The sequence below is a fragment of the Dama dama genome, chromosome 11, assembly GCF_033118175.1.
Source record: "Dama dama isolate Ldn47 chromosome 11, ASM3311817v1, whole genome shotgun sequence".
NCBI classification, from domain to species: domain Eukaryota; kingdom Metazoa; phylum Chordata; class Mammalia; order Artiodactyla; family Cervidae; genus Dama; species Dama dama.
In genome coordinates this window covers 87055535-87078894 of record NC_083691.1, presented here as the reverse complement: position 1 = coordinate 87078894, position 23360 = coordinate 87055535, and the positions used below count along the sequence as shown (strand labels likewise).

The 23360-nt window shown below is 39.6% G+C and overlaps 2 protein-coding genes across 2 annotated transcripts in view; both read left to right on the top strand.

Annotated features, from left to right (window-relative positions):
- Positions 1 to 9434: 9434 nt before the first annotated feature.
- LOC133065599 (small nuclear ribonucleoprotein E-like) lies at positions 9435 to 9799 on the top strand. Its single transcript, XM_061156309.1, has one exon. The coding sequence runs from the start codon at positions 9435 to 9437 to the stop codon at positions 9711 to 9713; it is 279 nt and encodes a 92-aa protein (XP_061012292.1). The 3' UTR covers positions 9714 to 9799.
- A 7768-nt stretch (positions 9800 to 17567) lies between these two features.
- The window catches only part of RASGRP3 (RAS guanyl releasing protein 3), a 111776-nt gene continuing 105983 nt past the window's right edge, over positions 17568 to 23360 (top strand). The window contains exon 1 of the mRNA XM_061155613.1: positions 17568 to 17777. The gene's annotated coding sequence lies outside the window, so the exon portion shown is untranslated. The remainder of the gene's footprint in view (positions 17778 to 23360) is intronic.

Genomic DNA, 23360 nt, shown 5'->3' with positions numbered 1-23360 from the left:
TGAGCTTCGTGTAAACTGGATGGTGTTTGTCAAGGCCAGAATGTTTGCTTTATATAAAACTTACATGATAGGCTTAGGCCAATTTTTTTTCTTTTATTCTAAATCTTGTGATAGCATTTTTCTTTTTTTTTCCCTCCAGTAGGCAAAGGCTCTGCTGGGTTAAAATCAATGAGTTGGGCTTTGGCCAACTCCCTGTTTTATTTCCATGGGCTCAAAAGAGTCAGTCAGGGTCCTCCTTGGTGGTCCAGTGGTTAAGAATCTGCCTTGCAATGGAGGGGATGTGGGTTTGATCCCTGGTCGGGGAAATAAGATCCCACACGCTACAGAACAACTAAGCCTCAGCATGCCAAGTATTAAGCCCAGAACGACAAAGCCTGAGCATGCCAACCACTAAGTCTGCATGCCACAGCTAGAGAGCCTGTGCATCCCATCAGAAGATCCCACGTGCTGCAGCTAAGACTCAACACAGCCAAATAAGTAAACATTTTAAAAAAGAGTCAATGTGGGAGGTCACAATTAAAGGAGCACAGATAAAAAGATGACTTGGAAATGTCCAGTAGGGGCTGAAAAGCGAATCCGTGATGTTCACTCTCTGTAATGGTGTGTAAATGGAGTGAGCTAGGGAGAACAGGGCAGGGGGTTGGGGTGTCACCAAGGCAAGGTCTCTAATGGGCCAGATTCTCTCCACATGGAGCACACGCTCAGAGTAAACTGGTTGCTATGGAAGCTTATGAATTCTTAAGGACCACAAGAAGACAAACTGACCTTATTACTTTAAAATCAGGAAAGCATAATACAAATTTCATGGCAGGTTAGCATTGCAGTTTAGTCGCTAAGCTTGAATGAATGGTATTTGGGTCTTTGCAATGGAAAACAGGGATTAGCGATGGGTTTTGAACAATCTTTGTCTGAGAGCATCACCACTGGATGGCAGTAACAATTCTCGGATGCCCACCGCCACCCTTTTTCTTTCTTTCCCTTCTACTCTTTAGCTGGTCCTTCTTGTCCACTTAAAAATGCCTTGCTTTTAGAGTCAACTTTTACCAGAACACCTTAATGGGATATGCTTGTGACTTACTAGGCTAAAGTTCAAAAATTTAAAAATAGAAAAAGGAAAGACAATTATGTGTATTATGGTCAAAACAGGATAAAGAAATCTGGATGCCAACAAAAGTCAGGCAATTTCTCCATCATTTAAAGTCAATATCCAGTCTCTATGTCATTTAAAATATCAAATTATCTCAAAAGTGATGAGATATTGTTTATACGAGGTTTCATAGGGACTTCAAACTTCTAAATGAGGAAAATGACCTCAAAAAAGAACACAGGAGTTATATTTTTACTGGTTATCTTCAGAATTGAACAAAAGGTTATACAGTCCCTAGAGTGGACTTTCAAAATCGGACTCATGGGCACTCAAAAGTCTCCATATCCCAAATTGAATTCATTATCTTAACTTACAAGGTTACCTATTAACTCATTCATTTACCCAAATATTTGTTGAATACCTACAGACTGGGGATGAGTACTGGAAATATAATAGTACCCAAGGGATTCTGAATCTCTTGGAATGGTATTAGGTCTAGTCATTTTACTTTGGTATTTTTAAATTTTGATATAACTTCAAACTTCCAGAAAAATTGCAAGAAGTCTATAATTAAACTCCATAGTTTTTACCCAGGTTTACCAAATATTTCCATTTTGTCCTATTTTCTTCTTTTTCTCTGATCCTCCACCTCTCCATGCACAATTTTTAAAAATCATTTGAGATTAACTTGCATGTATCATGTGCCTTTATTCCTATTTTTGTCAGTGTATTTCCTTTTTTAAAAATTTATTTGTTTTAATTGGAGGCTAATTACTTTACAATATTTTAGTGGTTTTTGCCATACATTGACATGAATCAGCCATGTGTATACATGTTCTTAGTGTATTTCCTAAGAACAAAAACATTCTCTTATATAGGCACAATATATTATGATCAAACTCTTGAGAGTCCCTTGGACAGCAAGGAGATCAAACCAGTCAATCCTAAAGGAAATCAACCCTGAATATTCATTGGAAGGACTGATGCTGAAGCTCTAATACTTTGGACACCTGATGCGAAGAGCCAACTTAGTGGAAAGGACCCTGATGCTGGGAAAGATTGAGGACAAGAGGAGAAGGGGGTGACAGAGGATGAGATGGTTGGATGGCATCACTGACTCAATGGACATGAATTTGAGCAAACTGCGGGAGATAGTGAAGGACCAGGAAGCCTAGCTTGCTGCAGTCCGTGGGGTCACAAAGAGTTGGACATGATTTAGATATTGAAGAACAACAATTAAAAAACAATTTTAAAAAATCAGGACATTTAACACTGGTACAATCCCATTATCTAATCAAGAGTCCATATTCAAATTCTATAAGCTGTCCCAATGATGTTTTTGTAGTAGGGTGGGTTTCTTAGGAAGCAAACTCTGGGTTGGATATTAGTGTGGAGAAATTTTTATAGGGAGCACTCTCAGGATTGGGCTTCCCTTGTGGCTCAGCTTGTAAAGAACCTGCCTGCAACATGGGAGACCTGAGTTCAATCCCTGGGTTGGGAAGATCCCCTGGAGAAAGGAATGCCTACCCACACCAATATTCTGGCCTGGAGAATTCCATGGACTATCGCAAAGAGACAGACATGACTGAGTGAATTTCACTCTCAGGATCAACATCATGGAAAGGAAGAGAAGGAAACAGAATTGGACAGGGGAAGAACTTGCACTGTGATGTAATCTCAGCAAAGGCTAGGCCAACCCTTTAGGGACCCTGAAGCTGTGATGCCCTTTAATGTTGTCCTGAGATAAGGTGAGGGATTTGGGTCTTTATATTATACATTGATCAGTTATCGGATTTGAGCTGCCCTGAGGAAAGAAGCATGGGAAATTTGTGCAAGGCAGAACTCTCCAGCTTATGATAATTTCTGATGACTCTCAGCAAGTGGTGCTGTCAGTAGCTGGAGGAATGTACCTCAGTCTTCTAGTGGACAGAGTGGCAGATCAGATCTTTCACTATGGTTCACCATTTGCACTACTCAGATCCACTTCATATAAATTCTGAGAAGAGTTCTTCCAAGATTCTGTTGGATCTCTTTCCCTGGGGGAAATAGACAGTTAGGGATAAATTATAGCCCTGGCTATAGACAGTTGGAGCCCAAGCACTTGGGACCACAGCTAATATTCATCATATACAACCCATTCTAGATTGCCTCATTCTCAGCCACTGCCTTTGCTGAGTAGATGGTTTCCCTGTTGGCATGACTCCAATCTTCATTTCTGAGGCCTCTGTGCTCCTGATCTCCACACCTTTCTGATGTATGACTGCTGTACTTATCCATTTATCATCAAGATGAGCAAAGGAATGTCAAGATCCACCCCTTGTGGATCAATGGTACCATCACCTTCTTCTCTGTCGCGTTATGTAGAGCAGCCCTCCTCCTTCTGATGATCATGGTCCTCACTTCAAGATGGCTGGCAACTTCAGAATCCCTCATGAGCATCTATTTTCTTGGACCACCCCTGCCACTACTGCAGGTTAAGCTTCTCAGGAAGCAGACTCATCACACGGGAGTTGAACTGGGCAATGTTCTTGGGAAACATGCCTGTAGAAGGGAAGAGAAGGAAGTGTTATCAGGCAGGAGAAGAAAATGGATTTTCAATTTTAAGAGACTCTCCATCTCCTTACGATCTTGTAAAGTTCTACTGTTTAAATGTTTTCAATCAAACTAATCACATCAGTGGCATCAAGTAGTATTATGGGCACTTTTAGCCTCAATTTCTTCACTACCTTGGCTCCCCAAGGGATGAACACCACAGAGATGAACATCCTTGTCAAGATTTCCTAAAATCCTTATTTTATTCCTCTGCAGGAATACCTTTCATTCTTCTGAATTCAGTGGCTACACTTCAACTGGCGTCCCATAAAATCTTTTTTTTAATTTATGAAATCATTTATCACTAGGATAGTGATAGGATTTCTCAGTACTATATTTTAAGTGCCTCACCAAAAAAAAAAAGTTCTTTGGGGATGTAACTATTGAAATAGAATCTAACAAGCACCATAAATGGAGGCATGTTACAAACATTGGTACTATCACCCAAATGCATGGCCAATCTGTTCTAATATTTGTTTCTTCATATGTTCAGCAATGTTTCTATGTGATTTCCCTAAAAATGTGCTGACAAAGAAATGCTTTTGAGTTTGTTGGTCTTTTGTTTTGTAATTATTTCAGTTTTTACTGTGGCAAGAAGAACTAGAGACCCCGATGGTTTGTGACTTTTGTTCCTTAATTGTAAATTGAAAGACCTCAAGAAAGGCTTCTAAGCAATTATTAGTAGGTTTCATGAGATTTGTCAAGAACTAGGTTTGTTCCATATAACTTTAAGTGTCTCTGAAAAACTGCTGAAGTTTGTCTTCCTGTTCTGAATGCTTAGCTTCTAAATGTCTGGCTAATCACTGGAATTCATAGTATTACTAGTTAATATCTCAGGACATAATATGCTAACCAACTACCATTAATGGAGAAGTCCATTAATATAAGTGGGTGTAAATCCATATTTCAAATGGTTTTCTTGGAAACTTTAGACTTGGAGGGATTCCTTCTTATATGTGCTCAGTCACTCAGTCATGTCCAACTCTTTGCTACCCTTTGAACTGTAGCCCAGCAGGCTCCTCTGTCCGTGGGATTTTCCAGGCAAGAATACTGGAGTGGGTTGCTATACCCTCCTCCAGGAGAACTTCCTGACCCAGGGATCGAACCTGTGTCTCCTGCACTGATTCTTTACCCCTGAGCCATAGGACTATTCTAATTACAATGTTACTGTTTTTTTTTTTTTTTAATAGCATAATGCAGCTGATTTGTACTCAAAGTAGAAAGGTTTACTCTGCCATTTTCTTTAAGTTCATTTTGCTGTTATGTTTCTATTACCTGTTTCTTTTTTGAAGAAATCTTTTAAAGCCATTTTTCCAATATGAGTGTTAACTTAGTTAAAAGGAGATTTTAGCTGAAACTCCCCTTACTGGGCAGATATTATTGGAATGTCTGGAAACCTGCTAGAAGCAATCAATTGACTGAACCAGGACTATCATCCCTTTGGCACTTTTTCCTCCCTAGGAAATCTTAGAACCACTGAGTCCTGGGAATTAAAATTATAGTCATTAGCATACCCTGACTAACGTAACATCAACAGCAAGTTTGAAAACTATGGGCTCCTGTTAAGCCATGTCTCCCCATTCTGAACATGTGCAACTGGGTTTTTTAACATCAGTGTAGAATTTTACCTTTGTGCCTACTCATTTCACTTTCTGTCATTTGTCCTTTAACTTTAGCCTATCAAGATCTTTTGAGATTCTGATTCTGTCATCCAGTATGGTTGCCATCTCTTGTAAGTTTGCATATTTTCTACATCTTTATTCAAGATTTTCATATGCATATTAAGAAGGATATTTCTTTAAGACAAAAATAAAACAATACCAGAAAAAGCAACTTCCTTCTGCTCCAGTTGCTCAACCCCTGGGACTGACAATGGCAGGATGGTGTAGTCTGTATTCTCTACACAGGGCTTCCTGTCAGGGGACTTCTGCATTTCAAAATCAGGCAACCAGAGTCAAACAACTCTTCGAATTTTTTTCTCAAACTCCTTCTGCAGTTGGAAGCTAGAGTTCTTCAGAATTCTCTCTCCATGTTCCTAATCACCAGCTCCACCCTCCGTTTGCTCACAATTCCCTTCGAAGAGAGACATTTGAATATTATAAAAGTCTTTCCCAGATTTGCCTTTTACTGATTTTTTTTCCCCAATTAGGCAACAAAGCTTCTTTAATTCACTGATATTCCACATAGATTCTCTAAGCAGTTTGAAGCCAGTAAGACCGAGGAAAAGGGAAAATTTTAGGATGACACCAGATTTCTGGTTTCAGGGGCTGCTTTGAAGGAAGCTAGTGCTTCTCACCTACTTCCTATTGGAAAAAAAAAAAAAAAACGAATGGAAAAGAAATGGAATCCAATCTTAACATGATGAGTTTGAGATACCCAGGAATACCCATGTGGAGATGTTGAGACTCCATGAAATGGACCAGTCTGGAGCCAAGATAGCCACCAGGATTAGAACTCTGCAAAGTGCAGATAGTAATTCCGAAGACACATTGAGTATGTGCTCTCAGAGCTTTGGTCTCAAGGCAGTTCTGGTCCTGGCAGAAGACATGGTGGGCCAGAAAGAGACACAGGCAGAAACTGCCCTCTTTTTCAGGTGTGTCTGACTCTATGACCATAGTCAACATACATTAGGAATTGTTTTGCATGCTGCCTTTAGAATTCATCAACCCCAAGTGTAGACAAATAGGGATTGCTACCAGAAGAGTTAGTTTCCATATTCAGCCTACAAAGCTCCAACAGCCAACTGTGAGCCACAGTAGCTGGTTGTGGTCACTGCTCTCTGCTGCCACCTTCTGGTGGACACATTGTTGACCAGTCACTAAGTCCTGTCTGACTCTGCGACCCCAGAGACTGCAGCACGCCAGGCTTCCCTGTCCTTCACTATCTCCCTGAGTTTGCGCAAATTCTTGTCCACGAGTCAGTGATGCCACCCAACCATCTCATCCTCTGTCACCCCCTTCTCTTGCCCTCAATCTTTCCCAGCATAGGGTCTTTTCCAATGAGTCGGCTCTTTGCATCAGGTGGCCAAAGTATTGGAGCTTTAGCATCAATCCTTCCAGTGAATATTCAGGTGGGCACAGAGCTGTTCATGTATTGTGCAAGGATGTCACATTACATATGGGTGCCAGTGTGAGCAGCGCACATCTGCTGCTGGGGAAATGAGACTGGCCAGCCAGCACCCACACAGATCAGAACCTCCAGGTTTAAGCTATAGTAAAATCAGAGACACCTGATAGCATCAAATTTCTCATATATGATTTGCAAGTAGCAATTGAGTTGGGAGGGGGAGCTAGGGAGTCTGTCATTTAAGTGCTTTTGTATACCAAGAATTCTATTTTTACTTAGATGGTATGCTCATTTGGAGTGACTTTAGGTGTGGAGGCTAATGAATGTCCTGGGAGCTTAATGGCCCTCTTAAGACACCCTTTGTTTCCATGACTTGGACCACCACTCTGCTATGAAGTCCAGGCCATAGCTCAGGGAGCCCAGAAACCTTTAGCCAAAGTCACAGATCTATCAGGTTTCCGTATACTTCCCAGACTTTCTTTTTCCTTCTCAGCCTTAAGATCCTTACCACACCCAATTTTTAGCGGGAGGCTTTCATCACTGAGAGGAGAAAAATGCGCCTCTGCACCAGGAGAGCATCTTCATGTTATATAGCATTTGACTCATGTCCTTGCCCAGTAGGAAGTTATTGTTAGAATTTGAGTATAGATAGGGAAACTGATATTTGGTTTAAAGGTCCTCCAGATGGTAAGCAGAAGTAGAATTTGAGGCCAGGTGTGTCTGGCTTCAAAGCGTAGGATCTTTCTGCTTTTTCCATGCTTCCTTTCCCAGAGCAGGGCTCAGATGAGCTTCAGAGCCACCCCAGCATATATAGTAGAAGAGGTGTCTAGTCCTCCAGATTGATTAGTTTAACGCCTTGGAGGACACCTGCACATAAGTTCTTGACTTCCCTCAGGGCACCTCCCAACCCTTTTGGATTCGAGCATGCTAAGTCGCTTCAGCCATGTCCAGCTCTTTGTGATCCCAAGGACTGCAGCCCACCAGGCTCCTCTATCCATGGAACTTCCCAGGCAAGAATACTGGAGTGGGTTGCTGTTTCCTTCTCCAGGGAATCTTCCCACCCCAGGGATCAAACCAGCATTTCTTACATCTGTGTGTGTGTGTGATTTTTACCACTAGCACCACCTGGGAAGCCCCACCCTGTTGGATAATCATGGTCTGTTCAACCCATTAACCATGGCCCTTTATAACTGCTAATGGCTCTGTATTTAGACTAGTGCCTTTGACATTTAATTCTCCTGACACCTGTGTCTAAAAAGCAGTGACCCACAGAGCCCCAAGGCCTGCCTCAAACACTCCAATCCTAGTAAACTATCCCGGTGAGTTTTATCTCAGATCTGCTCATCTCTCAAGTCTGCAGCAAATATTGGAAGTGGCCAATATCGTTTATAATCCCTGGTCTTCATCCTCTGACCTTCTTCTCAGCTACTTTTGTCATAGCCATTTGTTCACCAAAGAGGCAGGAGGATTATCTGGTGTCTGACCGTGACTTCCAGTTCGTATCTGGCTTCGGATAGCACATGTCTCTGGCACCAAACACCCATAGGCAGAAGGCCAAACTGTATCAACTCAGTTCTGGAAAATGCCTCCGCTTCTACATCCATCTGTCTTTGCTTTGCTCCTTCCTTCTGCTTCATGATCTCATTTAAAAAATCTCATTACTGACTTTGGGGTTTGGATTCAACTCTACTTGCTATCTTTTCCTCAAACCTGACGCCGTCATGGGATCATGTTTTACAAATGGCGACTTCATTTTAGAAAGTAGCATGGTGGTTACCGGGGCTTGAAGGAAAGCAGAAAGGGGGGGTTGTTGTTTTAAGGGTGTAGGGTTTCAGTTTTACAAGATAAAAAATTTCTGGAGATCTGTTTCACAACAATGTGAATATATTTAACACTTCTGAACTTTACAGTTAAAAATCATGAAGTCTGTAAATTTTATATTAGGTGTTTTTTACTGCAATAAAAAATGCAGAAAAAAGATTTTTTTTAGCACCCAGAAAAAAACAAACGGTCTCTCCATCCTTACTTTTTCTGAGAAATACAAATTCAATTTGCTACCATTAGGCACACACTGGGCTTCCCTGGTGGCTCAGATGGTAAAGAATCTGCCTGCAATGCAGGAGACCAGGGATCTATCCCTGGATTTGGAAGATCCCCCAGAGGAGGAAACGGCAACCCACTCCAATATGTTGCCTGGAGAATTCAATGTACCGAGGAGCCTGGTAGGCTGCAGTCCATAGGGTGGCAAAGAGTCAGACACGACTGAGTGACTAACACTTTCACCTTCAGGCACGGATTAGAACTGGTTTTAAGGGAATTTTATTGCTGTAGCATGTATTCCAATATGCAACCTTGATGTTGGCTACAACCGTAATCAGAATTCACACAGTAATTACATAACCTGACCCTTTGGGTCACTCTCTCGTTTTAGTTAAAGATATACGTTTTGATCCCTGGATCATGGGTTCTGAAACTTACAGACTTATTATATACGTGTATTCCATGGCTTACTCTAGACCTACAGAATTTGAAATCCTCTGAGTCTGAGGCCCAGAAATCTGCATGTTAAATAAACTCTATGTCATGTTGAAATAGGCTGTCACTGTATCACAGATTGAGAAATTCTGCTTTAGAAGGTATGCTGCTGGAGAGAGAGTGTGGAGTAGTGTGGTGCTTGTGAGTGTCCAGCATGGCATACCGTGGCCAGGGCCAGAAGGTGCAGAAGGTGATGGTGCAGCCCATCAATCTCATCTTCAGATACTTGCAAAATAGATTGCAGATTCAAGTGTGGCTTTATGAGCAAGTGAATATGCGGATAGAAGGCTGTATCATTGGTTTTGATGAGTATATGAACCTCGTATTAGATAATGCAGAAGAGATTCATTCTAAAACAAAGTCAAGAAAACAACTGGGTTGGATCATGCTAAAAGGAGATAATATTACTCTGCTCCAAAGTGTCTCCAACTAGAAGTGATAGATGAAGTGAGAAATTGTTTGGCAATACCGTTGCGTTTTTTAGGTGTCTTTTGTTAGAGATGTAGTTCTAAAACTTGTATTCATAAAAACACATGAAAAGATGCTCAACATCACTCATTATCAGAGAAATGCAAATCAAAACCACAATGAGGTACCATTACACGCCAGTCAGGATGGCTGCTATTCAAAAGTCTACAAGCAATAAATGCTGGAGAGGGTGTGGAGAAAAGGGAACCCTCTTACACTGTTGGTGGGAATGCAAACTGGTACAGCCACTATGGAAAACAGTGTGGAGATTTCTTAAAAAACTGGAAATAGAACTGCCATATGACCCAGCAATCCCACTTCTGGGCATACACACCAAGGAAACCAGATTGGAAAGAGACATGTGCACCCCAATGTTCATCACAGCACTGTTTATAATAGCCAGGACATGGAAGCAACCTAGATGCCCATCAGCAGATGAATGGATAAGGAAGCTGTGGTACATATACACCATGGAATATTACTCAGCCATTAAAAAGAATTCATTTGAACCAGTTCTAATGAGATGGATGAAACTGGAGCCCCTTATACAGAGTGAAGTAAGCCAGAAAGATAAAGACCATTACAGTATACTAACACATATATATGGAATTTAGAAAGATGGTAACGATGACCCTATATGCAAAACAGAAAAAGAGACACAGAAATACAGAACAGACTTTTGGACTCTGTGGGAGAAGGCGAGGGTGGGATGTTTCAAGAGAACAGCATCGAAACGTGTATATTATCTAGGGTGAAACAGATCACCAGCCCAGGTCGGATGCATGAGACAAGTGCTCGGACCTGGTGCACTGGGAAGACCCGGAAGACCCAGAGGTATCGGTAGAGAGGGAGGTGGGAGGGGGGATCGGGATGGGGAATACATGTAAATCCATGGTTGATTCATGTCAATGTATGGCAAAAACCACTACAATATTGTAAAGTAATTAGCCTCCAACTAATAAAAATAAATGAAAAAAAAAAAGGTATGCTGCTTTTAAGGCAAAGACTAAATGTTTAATTTTACTTTTTCTTCTGTGGGCTCAAGCTCAGAGCTTTGTACTCAGTAGGGACTTACATGTGGTTGAAAAAATACAGTAAAAAAAAATTTTTTTTGCTGGACTTGTCCAAATAAAATACAATCTGGAGCATGTGGCTTATTTCAGAATTAATTATGCATTAATATGTATTTGAGCAAGCCATATATAATAATAAGGAGCTATAATGTGATGCTAGCTCCAAAAATGTGGTTTTAGTGTTTAGTGTTTTGAAATCCAGACTCTCAGAGCCTCTGATTTCATAGAGCTCTAAAAAGTCATTTCCTTTTTTGAACTTTTTATCCCTCTTCAGCCTCTAGATGGAAATGAAGCATTCCTAGTTTCAACCTGACTTACAACTTTCAATGTGTTCTCAATGAAGTATTAGAGAACATTTATAATGTTCATTTCATTGTGTAGCCTGTCCACACAAGAATAACTGTGAAGATACTTTTTAATTCCATATATTTTATAATTTAATGTTTTGCTGAAGGAAAAGTTTCATTTATCTAGTAAGCAAAGCAATTTGGAGTTGCCTCATTCAGATTAAATTCATAATTTTATTTTTAATAGCCATTTAAATTTATGATATCACAAGTATGTACAATGGCAGTCTTTTCACCTAGAAATTAATAAGACAATTTCTTCTTCATGTTCTGGAGGATTTTTGCCCATTAGATGGGTGGTTAGATAAATGTCTGTAAAGGATCTATCTAACCCCTAAAGTCTGTGAATTTATATTGCCAATGTAATATTTTGATACACTCAGTATTACTTGGATGTAATGTGAAGTGTAATTTGTTCCCCAGAGAGAACATACTTTTAGCCCCAAATTTGCCTGTCCAAAGAGAATTGCCTGATAGTTTTATCTTCATGTGTTTTTAGAATGACATCATGCTTTAGAAATATAAACATCCAAATGGAAAATCAAAAATTAGATCAGATAGTAACACCACAACATCCATCTTTTAACTTTTCTAATGGACTAATCTATTATGTATGCTCTTTCTCCCCCATAAGTCAACAGTAGTAACACAATGGTCACCAAACACTTTGTATGGATACAACCAGGACTTGTGGCATTCCAAAATGTCTTGCGAGGCTTGAAAGCGCAGGTCCAAAGTCACGGAAGCTTGGAACTGAAAGAACCTCAGAGATGAACACGGTTTCTATGGTGGCTCAGATGGTAAAGAATATGCCTGCAATGCAGGAGACCCAGCTTTGATCCTTGGGTTGGGACGCTCCCTCAGAGAAAGGAATGGCAACCCACTCCAGTATTCTTGCCTGGAGAATTCCATGGACAGAGGATACAATCCGTGGTGTTGCGAAAAGTCAGATACAGCTGAGTGACTAGCACAGCAAACAGCAGAGACGGAGCAGGAAATTAATTAGGTTACTGAATTGTTGAATAGCGTATAATGGTGGAGAGATGACTTGCTTCTCTCTTGAGGCAATGTATTTCCCACTGCTTTGAAGGAGGAAAAATTAAGAAATTATTTTGTCGGGACTTCCCTGCTGGTCTAGTGGTTATGAATCTACCTTCCAATGCAGGGGAAGCAGGTTTGATCCCTGGCTGAAAAACTAAGACCCCACATTGCCTGCGGCAATGATGCCCGTGAAGTGCAACTACCGAGCCCACCATGGAGCAGCCTGTGGTCCACGATGAACAGCCTGTGCACTGAAAAATCCCATGGGCCACAGCTAAGACCCAGTGAAGCAAAAAAAAAAGAAAAAGACATTGTTTTGTCCATTCTGCCTGTGAGTGATACTGTGCTAGTGAGCACAGTATCTTTTGGAAATCCACCTGGTATTATGTCTACTTAACTTCTTTTTTCTTGGTTGGGTATCATTTGTGGCAGACCGACTAGGACAGCCCCCATGATCTTCTGCCTTTTGGGATTCACACCCTTTTATCCCCTTCCCCTGAGTATAGGCAGAACTAATAGAATGCAGCAAAGACGACATGATATACATGGTTATGTGTGTGTGATGACCTCACACATGAGCGTAAACCATCTTGATAATAGACCTCCTATAGCTTGCCTGGTCAGATATGGTTTAGCCCGGTCCACTGATTCAGTCTTACAAGGATCCAATCAAGTTATCAGCAGAAGCTTTGGTCTCATCTGAGGCTTGATTCTGGGGGCAGGGGTTGTTTCCGGCTGCTCTGGTTGTTTGCAGCCCCCAGTCCTTCGAATGCTCTTGGCCCGAAGGCCCCTGTTTGTAGCTGGTTGTTAAAGGGAGACTACCTCCATCTGGTGCTCTCTAGAGGCACTCACAACATGGCAGCTTGCTTCTTCAAAGCCAGCGAGGGAGAGTCTTTGGGTCATACTGTATACAACCAGAAGACTCAGTTATTTTAACTTGCTTCATCTAATTGGGGTGAATTTGCCCCTGCACCTTATGTTAGGATTCTAAAACTTGTGACTGTGTTTACCTTGACAACATCAATATAAATGTAGTTTTTTCATTAATTGCATAATCATATGGTTCAGGGGATTATGGAGTACATTGACTCTTTTATGAATTCAGACTAATCTATTGTGTAAGCAGGGAACCTCTATAAACTATTAAATCAGCCACCAACCTACCACTTGACCTTCCTTAGACCAGAGTGTCTGCCAAAGCAATAAATTTTACCTTGGAGGGGTAAATCAATTTCACTGCCATGTTCTATCTCCTACTTCCTTCCCTTCTTCTTTCCAAATGTTGTACAAAAATGTGATATTTGGGCACCAAATCTCTTGGATCCCATGATAACCTCCTTCTGCCTTCAGAAATGTGCCATGCACTGTGCCTACAATTATCTGTATTCTTTTCTGCATATTTTCCTCCCAGTGATGGTTTTGTTCATCCTGATTCCATCAGGGATTAGCTCCACAAACCACCTCATGGTTGACTCCAAAGGTTCCCGCCCACCCTCCGCCCCAAAGAACACACAACTGACAGAAACAATAAAATGAAAATGTCCATATTTTTAAATTAACAGAAAAAACTTTTACCACAACACCAATGAGAATTTCCTTTAGCTATTATGATATCAGATCTTAGCCTTGACAAAACTGTAAACTCTAAGCATTTATTACTGGAAAGGTTCAAGATCCTTTATTTTAAAATCATCTTTCTGTGGAAACTAGTGCTGTTTCATCTTAGGTACGTGGCAAACTGACAGAAGACCAATCAAGTCCAAAGTCAAATTCAGTGAGGGAAGTCTGGTTTAGATTTCCCCACTGAATTTTTAACCAAAGCTGAGCTTCTGCTTGGAAATGTTGTGAATGGCTTCATTTGTGCCAGGATTATTGTAATTTTGCAAGGTAAATTTAACATTGTTAGATTAAGTAAAAATAAATAACTGACGAACACAATTTATAGAGGTTAATGGAAAAGGTTCACCTTTCTCCCACTAAATCTTATAATTCCTTCAAAGAGTTGTTAACTTTTATATTTTATTTTTATAATATAGAACTTCTTCCTGACTTTCCACCATCTTTTCAATGTTCCTGCTAAAATGTATAAACCCATCCTTTACTTATGTTCTTTGGACTATTCATTCCAGCAGCTTTGATATATTTTTTATTAGTTTAATACAACAATTCCAGTCAAAGGAATGCAGTTCCCCACAATTTGATAGCACCTAGAACTTCCGCAATTTGTGAACAAAGATAGAATACTTTAGAAAATACCTACAAGGCATCGAGACTCAGATCCATGCAGCGCATTGGGTCATTTGAGAAATAATATGTAAGCTTTTTTCACATCTTCCTGGAGGACTTTTGTTTGGGTTTCCTTTACATGGTATACATTGAAATTCTTTGTAGATGACTGCAATAAAAAAATTTATTTTCCTCCACTTGCAAAACTAGAAGAAATTGGCACATTACTTTTCCTCAGGAGGTCTTTGACTTTCTCCCCTGATGCCTTTTAAGAGAGTCTACTGCTAATTTTAGATTAAGAGTACAGAGCTTTTCTGTTTCCATAAATGTTTTAATGCTTCATTCCCATAGACAGGCTATTTGGGGAGTTCTGTGAAGCTGTTCTTCTTGAGAAGTAAAATATTTCCCCACAAAAAGAGAAGGGAGGTTTCCAGTGAACAATGAAAGCCTGGTGAATGTACTTGGAGCTCCTTAGAAGAGTTCATTCTCACATGGAGAATGGTTTGCTCCCAGAAACTTATTCCCCCCTTGCCAGTCATTTTCCTGCCAATGTCAACCCATGCACCTTTCAGCCGCTTCAATACACTGCAGCTGTTATATCCTGACCACCATGGACTTCCTTCTTCCTTTCTGCTGCCTCAACGAGGTCATTCACTCCTTTCTCTCTCTCTCTCTCTCTCTCTCTTTTAAAAGAAAGCTTTTCCTCTCCATCTGTGCCTGGGATGCAGATACTCTTGCTTTTCCCTCATCAGTTCTGGCTGAGCTCATTGTTCAATCTACTGTTTCTCATGGATAGGGCTTTGCATTAGAAAACCACAATCAAATCACTAAACAAAAACAGGAGTGGAATATTTTGTTTGCATTTAGAAGCTTTACATTTACTTTTTTCATATTTTCTTTGTTTTGTTAACATCCATATTTTCACACATCCATATTAGTAAAGTCTGCTTTGAATTCGTCCATTTTAACACAATGAGACAGAGATTTTCTCTCTCCCTTAAATATCACCAGTTTGCTCTTTCCACTGCTTTTGCCCTGCTTCAGGTAGCTCCTCAAAATTAATTGGGAAATCGATTTGACTTTTTAACCTTTATGTGTAAAAACTCTTGTGGTCTTCTTAATCGGAGTCACTGGTATTGTGTTTAAAGTTATCCTTATTTTTCCATAAAACAAAATCATTTGCCTCAAATCTTTTTATTTGTATTCATGTCTTATTTTAATTGATGTATAATTGATATTTAACATTATATTAGTTTCAGGTATACTACATACTAGTTTGATATTTGTGTATATTGGGAAATAATCACCACAATCGATTAGTTAACAATCTGCCAACATTCATAATTACAGAAAATTTTCCTTCTTGTGATGAGGACTTTAAAGATTTACTCTCTTAGCAACTTTCACATATGCAATATGGTATTAACTCTAGGCTTCCCTGGTAGCTCAGATGCTAAAGAATCTGCCTGCAATGCAGGAGACCCCAGTTCGATTCCTGGGATGGGAAGTTCCCCTGGAGAAGGAATAGGCTACCCACTCCAGTATTCTTGGGCTTCCCTGGTGGCTCAGAAGGTAAAGAATCTGCCTTCAATGCAGAAGACCTGGATTCTATCCTTGGGTTGGGAAGATCCCCTGGCGGAGGGCATGGCAACCCACTCCAGTATTCTTGCCTGAGGATCTCCATGAACAGAGGAGCCTGGCGGGCTGCAGTCCATGAGGTCACAAAGAGTCAGACACGACTGAGTGACTAAGAACAGCACATTATTAGCTCTAGTCACCGAGCTGTAATCTCAAATTCTTTTTAGAGGGTGCGATATTAATAAACAAAATAATTCTGTAGACTGATGCTTCTTATCCTTTAGTGAGCATGAGAATTATCTGGAGTTAAAACACAGATTGCTGGGCCCAGCCACGGAGACTTTGATCACAAAGTGCCACTGCTTCTCAAAGTGTTACCCAGTGGAAACCAATGTAAAGAGAAGCTTGTTGAGGTGTTAAGTGTATAATCATTGACAGATGATAGATAATAGAATCCTATGAATCCTATATTACTACTTATTATTTAAATGATAGCAGTTTTAAAAACTCTATCCCTTAATAAGTTTTTAAAGCCTGAAATACACAGTATAAAAGTTAAAAAAAAAAGTACAAAATATGTATATCAGAAATTAAACTGTTCCTTCTTTCCAGATCTCCACACCCACTTTGAAGAATCAAGCATGTTTAATATCTTGTTAGAATATGTGCACTTAACATTTTGAAAGAAGCTGGGAACTGCCCTCTATCAAATAGTTTATGCCAGTTTATACTTCCATCTATTATTATATGGATGCTTATTTCTCCACACTTCCATGGTATCGAACAATATCCAAAATTTTGATCTGCCAATCTGACATGTAAAAAAAAAATGACATCTAATCTTTATTTTACTTTGTGTTGCATTAAACTATGGCAGAAGTTAAACAACTTTGAGTAGCAAGACTGTAGGCAATCTATTAATTTTGTGCAAAGGCTGACTGGTTTTTAAATTCGACTTCATACTCTCATCCAAGCAGAACTATCTGCTTTTCTTGTTCACCTTTGGTTGAATCTTGCTTCAAAAAGTGCTGCTTCACCTCCTTCTGAACAAAAAGAAACAACTATGGTAACCCTCCTTGTCTGCTCTTTTCCTCCTTTCCCCCAGGAAATTTGATTTTTTTTTTTTTTTCAGACAATCTTTCGAAAAATTAAGGCTTACATGCAGATTTTTTTATGGTCTGTTTAGAAAATAATACATCTCCAAATCCAAGCTCTGCTTATGGAAAATGACAGCTGACAGCTAAACGGAGGTTATAGGAAATCAAAGAAAATGTTTGCTATGGTGCAACACACCAAAGCTGAATTTTCCTTAAATTGTTTATTGGTGCTCACTTGGAAGACACACACACACCCCTAAGACTGCTTTTTGAAATCAAATGTATTTCCTGCCTTTTCTTTCCTCTGGACTCTTACCACCAGCCTATTTATAGCCCAGGAAAGGAAAAAGCACCGCTGGAGGCAGGAAAACTAAGTTCAGAAAGAATAGGAGGAAGTGTGCCTGCCATTTAGCCAAACAACCTTTAATTCATTGAGCTCAAAGCTTAGCGGCTTCGCTGTGGTCGTGGGGCGTAAACAGCTTGCAAATTAGAATTTTTTTCTCTCCCCACATTTGAATTGGATTTGGGCAATGGTGATGAAGGCAGCATTTCAGAAGAGAGAACAGGAATCTCTAGGTGTTTAGACACGTGGAAGAGGAACCGTGAGGGGTTGGTGAAGCAGAAAGGAGAGGATGAGCTTGAAATGATTCCGCGCCTGCGAGTTAAGGTAAGTGTTCTTTTCAAGAGAGTCTGCTGTTGTGTCTACATGCATCTCATGTGCTATGGAGATTAGCCCTAGATGGTGTGTATAATTTGAAGGCAGAGTCTCTTGAAGAGCTCATGAGCTTTGCTTTTATCGCGGAAGAAATGGGGAAATTTCCTTCAGCCTTAGTTGTGACATCTTCAGTTTTTAACAATAATATTTTTAAGTAGTTGTTTCTTTAAAATAGTTCTGTCTCCACTAAGTTTTCTTTGGTTTCTTTGTCACCAGAGGATTAAATAATATAAATAATTTCATTGAAGATCATTTTTGAAAAATCATTTCTTGATATTTGTCTGTTTTTCTATACTTTTCAAAGTACTGATTAATATTCCACATACCAATTTTTGAATCAATACTGGTTTAGAATACACTGAATAGAGAGGCCCTCAAGCAAAAGTGGTCATTTTAGAAAAGTTATTTTAACTAAAATTTAAATTTTGTATAACATTCAGTGAAGATTGAATTTTTTAATGCAAGGGTTTTCCTAAACATGCATTTTCAGACTAAGGAAAACCCTCTAGAAGCATTAAAAAAAAAAAAAAAAAACACAAAACCCAGCACTTAACAGCTCCAGTGATAGAAACTGTTCACAATAATTACTTACATTTAAATTATTATTTCAAAATATTCATTCAACATATATTTTCTGACTGACCTGAAAAATTGTTCCTGGGTTTGGAAGTGGAAAGGTCAAAAGGGAATGGATTATATCCAAGAGCAGCTGATGCCGCCCACAAAAACTTGGAAAGCTCCTAGGGACATTCCAACTCTTTTAACATTTTTTTGCCATCACACAAGTACGTTTGTTTAGATGATCCACCGTATTTGCATCCCCCACTGATTATATTCACATTTGTGTCCTGGAAAAACTTGATTAATGTTTCTATGATGTCAAACAAAGGAATAAGGTTCTGGTGGTTTATTGAAAAGGAAAAGCAGAAGGAAATGTGTTGCTGTTATTTTGGTTTATCCCCGTTTGAGATTGGTATGTTTAGAATCTGTCCTAAGAAGATAGCAAAACTGGAAGCCAGAAAAGCTGAGCCAGCCAGATTGAGACTAATGCAGGAGGCCAAGGCTGAGTTCTGTCTCGATGTGGATTTTATTGCCTGTTCTCCTTCCTGGAAGAATTTAAGGATTATTTTCTTCTGATTAGAAAATTATAATTCATTCCATGGTAATAGCAAAGTATAATATCCTTGAGTAGAAAGAGCAATATTTCTTAAAGCTAGGTAGCAAGAAATAGAGGGAAATAAAATTAATCTGGACAAATATGATGAGCCTGAAGAAACAGAACAAAGTCTTAGCCCTTGTTTCCAGGACACTCTAATTCTGCAAAGTCCTGAATTCAGTGCTGAATCCATTTTATTATTTCCACAAAATAAAACCTAAGGTAACCTAATTAATTGCCATCCCATGTGGGTCTAGTGATAGAAACACCGCTTACAGTGATTCTGATTTCTCTGTGTATATTGAACTTTTTCCCCTTGCAATTTCAAAACAACATTCTCATTTGGCATATTCGTATGTTTACCTTATGAGAATAAAATTGTTATAAACACTATTGAAGGCTTAAATAATAAACAAAACTATGAGCTATGTATTTTATTCTAAGAATATGTATCTTTCCCAATTTTAAAAGTTTTGTTTTGGGTCATTAGTTTCTGGATGCCCACAGATGCTTATAAGTGTATCCATGAAGTGCCAGTTAATTAAAATAGATTTCTTGGGAATTGCTTAATAGTTTCACAGTTTTCTTGATGTATTCTCAAGTTCCTGAGGTTATAGTACATTATTGTTGTTTTTGTTTACTCACTAAGTCGTGTCCCACTGCGACCACATGGACTGTAGCCTAAAAACTCTGTTCCTGGGATTTCCCGGACAAGAATACTGGAGTGGGTTGCCATTTCCTTCTCCAGGGGAGCTTCCCTACCTGGGGATTGAACTTGCATCTCCTGCATTGCAGGCAGATTCTTTACTGCTGAGCCACCAGGGAAGCCCATAGTACATTACTAGAGTTAGCTAATTTTGAAACAACCAAACAAAAGCCAACTTTTTTAGCTTCTCTATTAATTAAACAGCCATTTATTTCTTGGCTTCCAGCATAACTCCTGCCTACAACCACTATGTGTTTACAGGTTACATAGTATAGCCACCACTTGACACTCATTGAAATATAAATGAGATCAGATTGCTGAAGAGATAGAGTGAAGTTTTAAGAAATGTAGATTTCACATTGTAATTCACAACTTGTAGGATGTATTGAAGGAGGATGCAGGGAGAAGCGTCCCACCGCCAGGCAGCCATACCCACCTGGCCTGATGCTGTGGGAGCAGGGGGAGCTGCAAATTGATTTTCATGGGTCTATGAGCACCTTAAATCCAGATTAGTGACCTCTGGAGGCTCTTTTTCTCCTATACTCTTATCCCTTCATATCCTATATTACAGATTAGCAATAGCACCACCAAAGCATATTTATTAAGTTCTCCTACTTATAATCTCTACCTTTGATAAACTCAACATTAACTTGGGGAGCTGGAATTATACAGAACACAAAGCATCCTATATGTGGGACCAAATGAATGATGTGGATAATGATTACAGGTAAGGAAGTTCTCATCCTGGCAGGCTTCCTGGAGGGGAGAGGTTGAACTGAGCCTTGAAGGGCAGATCTGATGGGTATGGCCAGAGATATAAGCCTCCAAGATAAGAATGGAACTGTGTGCGTGGGAAGAGATAGGAAAGTACTTGGGTTGCCAAATGAAATATAGGATTCCCACTGAAATGTGAATTTCAGATAAACAACATATACCTTTCCTAGTAAGAGTATGTGCATGAAGTCTGTTGCATGAGATATACAAAATATATTTGTTGTGGATCTGATTCACATTTAACTGGGAGTCCTGTGTTTTTTATTTCCTAAATCTGGTCACCCTACCAGGGAACTCTGTGTCCACCAGCTTGATAGAAACAGAAGCAATGCACATATGGAAAAAGTGAAAAGTGACTGGAGGAGATTGAGGTCAGACTGTGGTGGGACCATAATGCTAGACTAAGGAATTTAGAATCTAATTTGAAGACACTGAGGAGACACTGAGGGTTTTGAAATGGGAAATGACATCAATAAGATCTGGTCATTCAAGGCAGGACCTGCTGGGGCAAAGAGAACAGCTTACCGAGGTCTGGACGCTGGTGACAAAAGAGAGAAAGAAACCAGTCAGATGAAGACATGTTAGAGAACAAATCCACGTGTCTTGGAAACTAATTGGGTATGGATCAGGGAGGAGAGGAAGTGTTAGAAAGGATATTATGTTTAATTTAGAGTCTATTCAGAGAAACAGTCAGAGATAGCAGCAGGTCAGGGAATTGGTGAGGGAGGATTAAATTTGAGGCAATGATGGGATAATCAGGTAGAAATAGTTAAGTGGACACTGGAAATGGGAAATAGCTTAGGAGAAAGGTAAAGGCTGGAAATAATGACAACGCCAACACTGATGGGGATTTCCTTTATGCCAAGCTTTTTTTTTTTTTTTTTTTTAATATGCATTCTCTATTTAATGCTCACAACTACTTATGAGCAGATTCCATTGCTAGCCAGACTGAACAAATGAGAAAACTGAGGCTCAGCGAAGTTAAGTGACTTGTCCACGATTGCCTGGTTAGAGACAGAAAATGGAACCCAGCTGTCCATATGCTCAAAGCCGTGTTCCCGCTCATTCCCATGGAGAATGTTGAGTATCTTCTGTGGGTTCGCTTCCTCCATCTACAAAGACCTAAAGGCACAACTGTTCATGCTGTAACCCAGATCTTCTTCTTTTTGAAGAATTTATTGACTTATTTTAATTGGAGGACAGTCACTTCACAGCACTGTGGTGGCCCCTGCCACACATCAACGCGGATTAACCAGACGCCTGGTCCTCTTACCTCACTGTGGTAGCCCTCAGAATTCTCCACCTTTCGGTTAATCTCTCTGAGGAAAAGGGAACAGTTTACACACAGAAAATTTCCCATTTATTTATTTGTATATGTATTACCCAAATTGTTTTTCCCTTCAGTGCCTTGTTTTTAGATTTTTCCTCGGTTATTTGGTGAAATAAAAATGACCATGACGAGAAAACAGGCCCAAGGGTGTTAAACTCCTCTCCCTGTCTCTGGCTGCCCTCTAGTGGCAGAACCAGCTAACAACGCTTAGCTGAGGTCTGGGAACCTTGGCTCCTTAGGAAACCGAGTCAGAGTCAGCAGAAACATCTGTGGGCTCCTAAAAGGTTTGGAGGCTAGTGGTGCTAAGAGATTCTGGAAATGGATTTCATAGAGTTACTTACACCCCTCCAGCTGGCTGGCTTGAAGGGTATCCTGCTCTGGATTTATTAAACTTGGTAATCATTAAAGGTATTTCACTTATTTATCCTGTTAGGAAGGTAAAAGCTTAAAGTCTCTCAGCGGTGTCTGACTCTTTGAGACCCCATTGACTGTAGCCTGCGAGGCTCCTCTGTCCATGGCATTCCCCAGGCCAGAATACTGCAGTGGGTAACCATCCCTTTTTCAGAGGATCTTCCCAACGCAGGGATCCAACCAGGGTCTCCTGCATTGCAGGCACCATCTGAGCCACCATGAAGTTTGGTTATGAAATTTTTAATACACAGTTGTGCCTTGATTGTTAAGAAAATTTCCTAGACCTTTTATTCTAAATGTTTATTTAAAAATACACCATATATTTTCTATTAAAATATAGTCTTTTAGGAATGTATCCTAAGGAAATATTCATATATTGAGACAAAAATGTATGTAAAAGAAAGTTTGTCTATTTGAAACAGAAAAATTTTGGAAAATATACAAGGTTAGGGATTTGCCAAGTAATAGTCCACAATATGGAATTACAAATAGCCATTAAATTACATTAAAATATTTAATGGCAATGGTAACTGTTTGTAGTAAATGTATATATGAAAAAGAAAAGACAAAAATGTTACATTCGTGGCATGATCCCATTTTCTTACAAATTATAAATGTATATATGAAAAAGAAGAACTAAAAATTCATATATTAAAATGTCAGCAATAAGAATCTCTGGCCAGTGGGGGTAATGGTGATTTTTATTTTCTGCTTTCTCTCTGGGATAAGCATGTACTACTTTTATAATCAGGTATGAAAACCAATGTGTTTTGAAACAGTGGAGAACTAAGTCCCGATGCTCTAATTTCTTGCTTTCATGACTGATGACCAGGTTTGTGCTAATTCAGCCCCATTTAGGCTTCTCTGCCCAGTAAGGAGCTGCATCCTGTTTGTGACACCATAATTCATTGCAGTGGAAAAGATTATGATGCACTAGTCTGGTCTATGACTTCACTGTATTCATTGGCAACAGGAAACAAAGACAGACACTTGTTTTTTTTTTCATAATTGTTTTAGCAATAATTGACAATTGGAGGAAATGAATGGCAGAAAACAATTATGGGCAGACAAGACGGTCAGCAAATCAGACTGGGAAATGCAATGGAGCCTGTCTTAGTTCTGTTCGTGCAACAATTTCAGAACATTTCAAAGATATTA

Excerpts from the sequence above, each read along its gene's own strand:
- LOC133065599 (XM_061156309.1), top strand. The coding sequence starts at position 9,435 with ATGGCATACCGTGGCCAGGGCCAGAAGGTGCAGAAGGTGATGGTGCAG.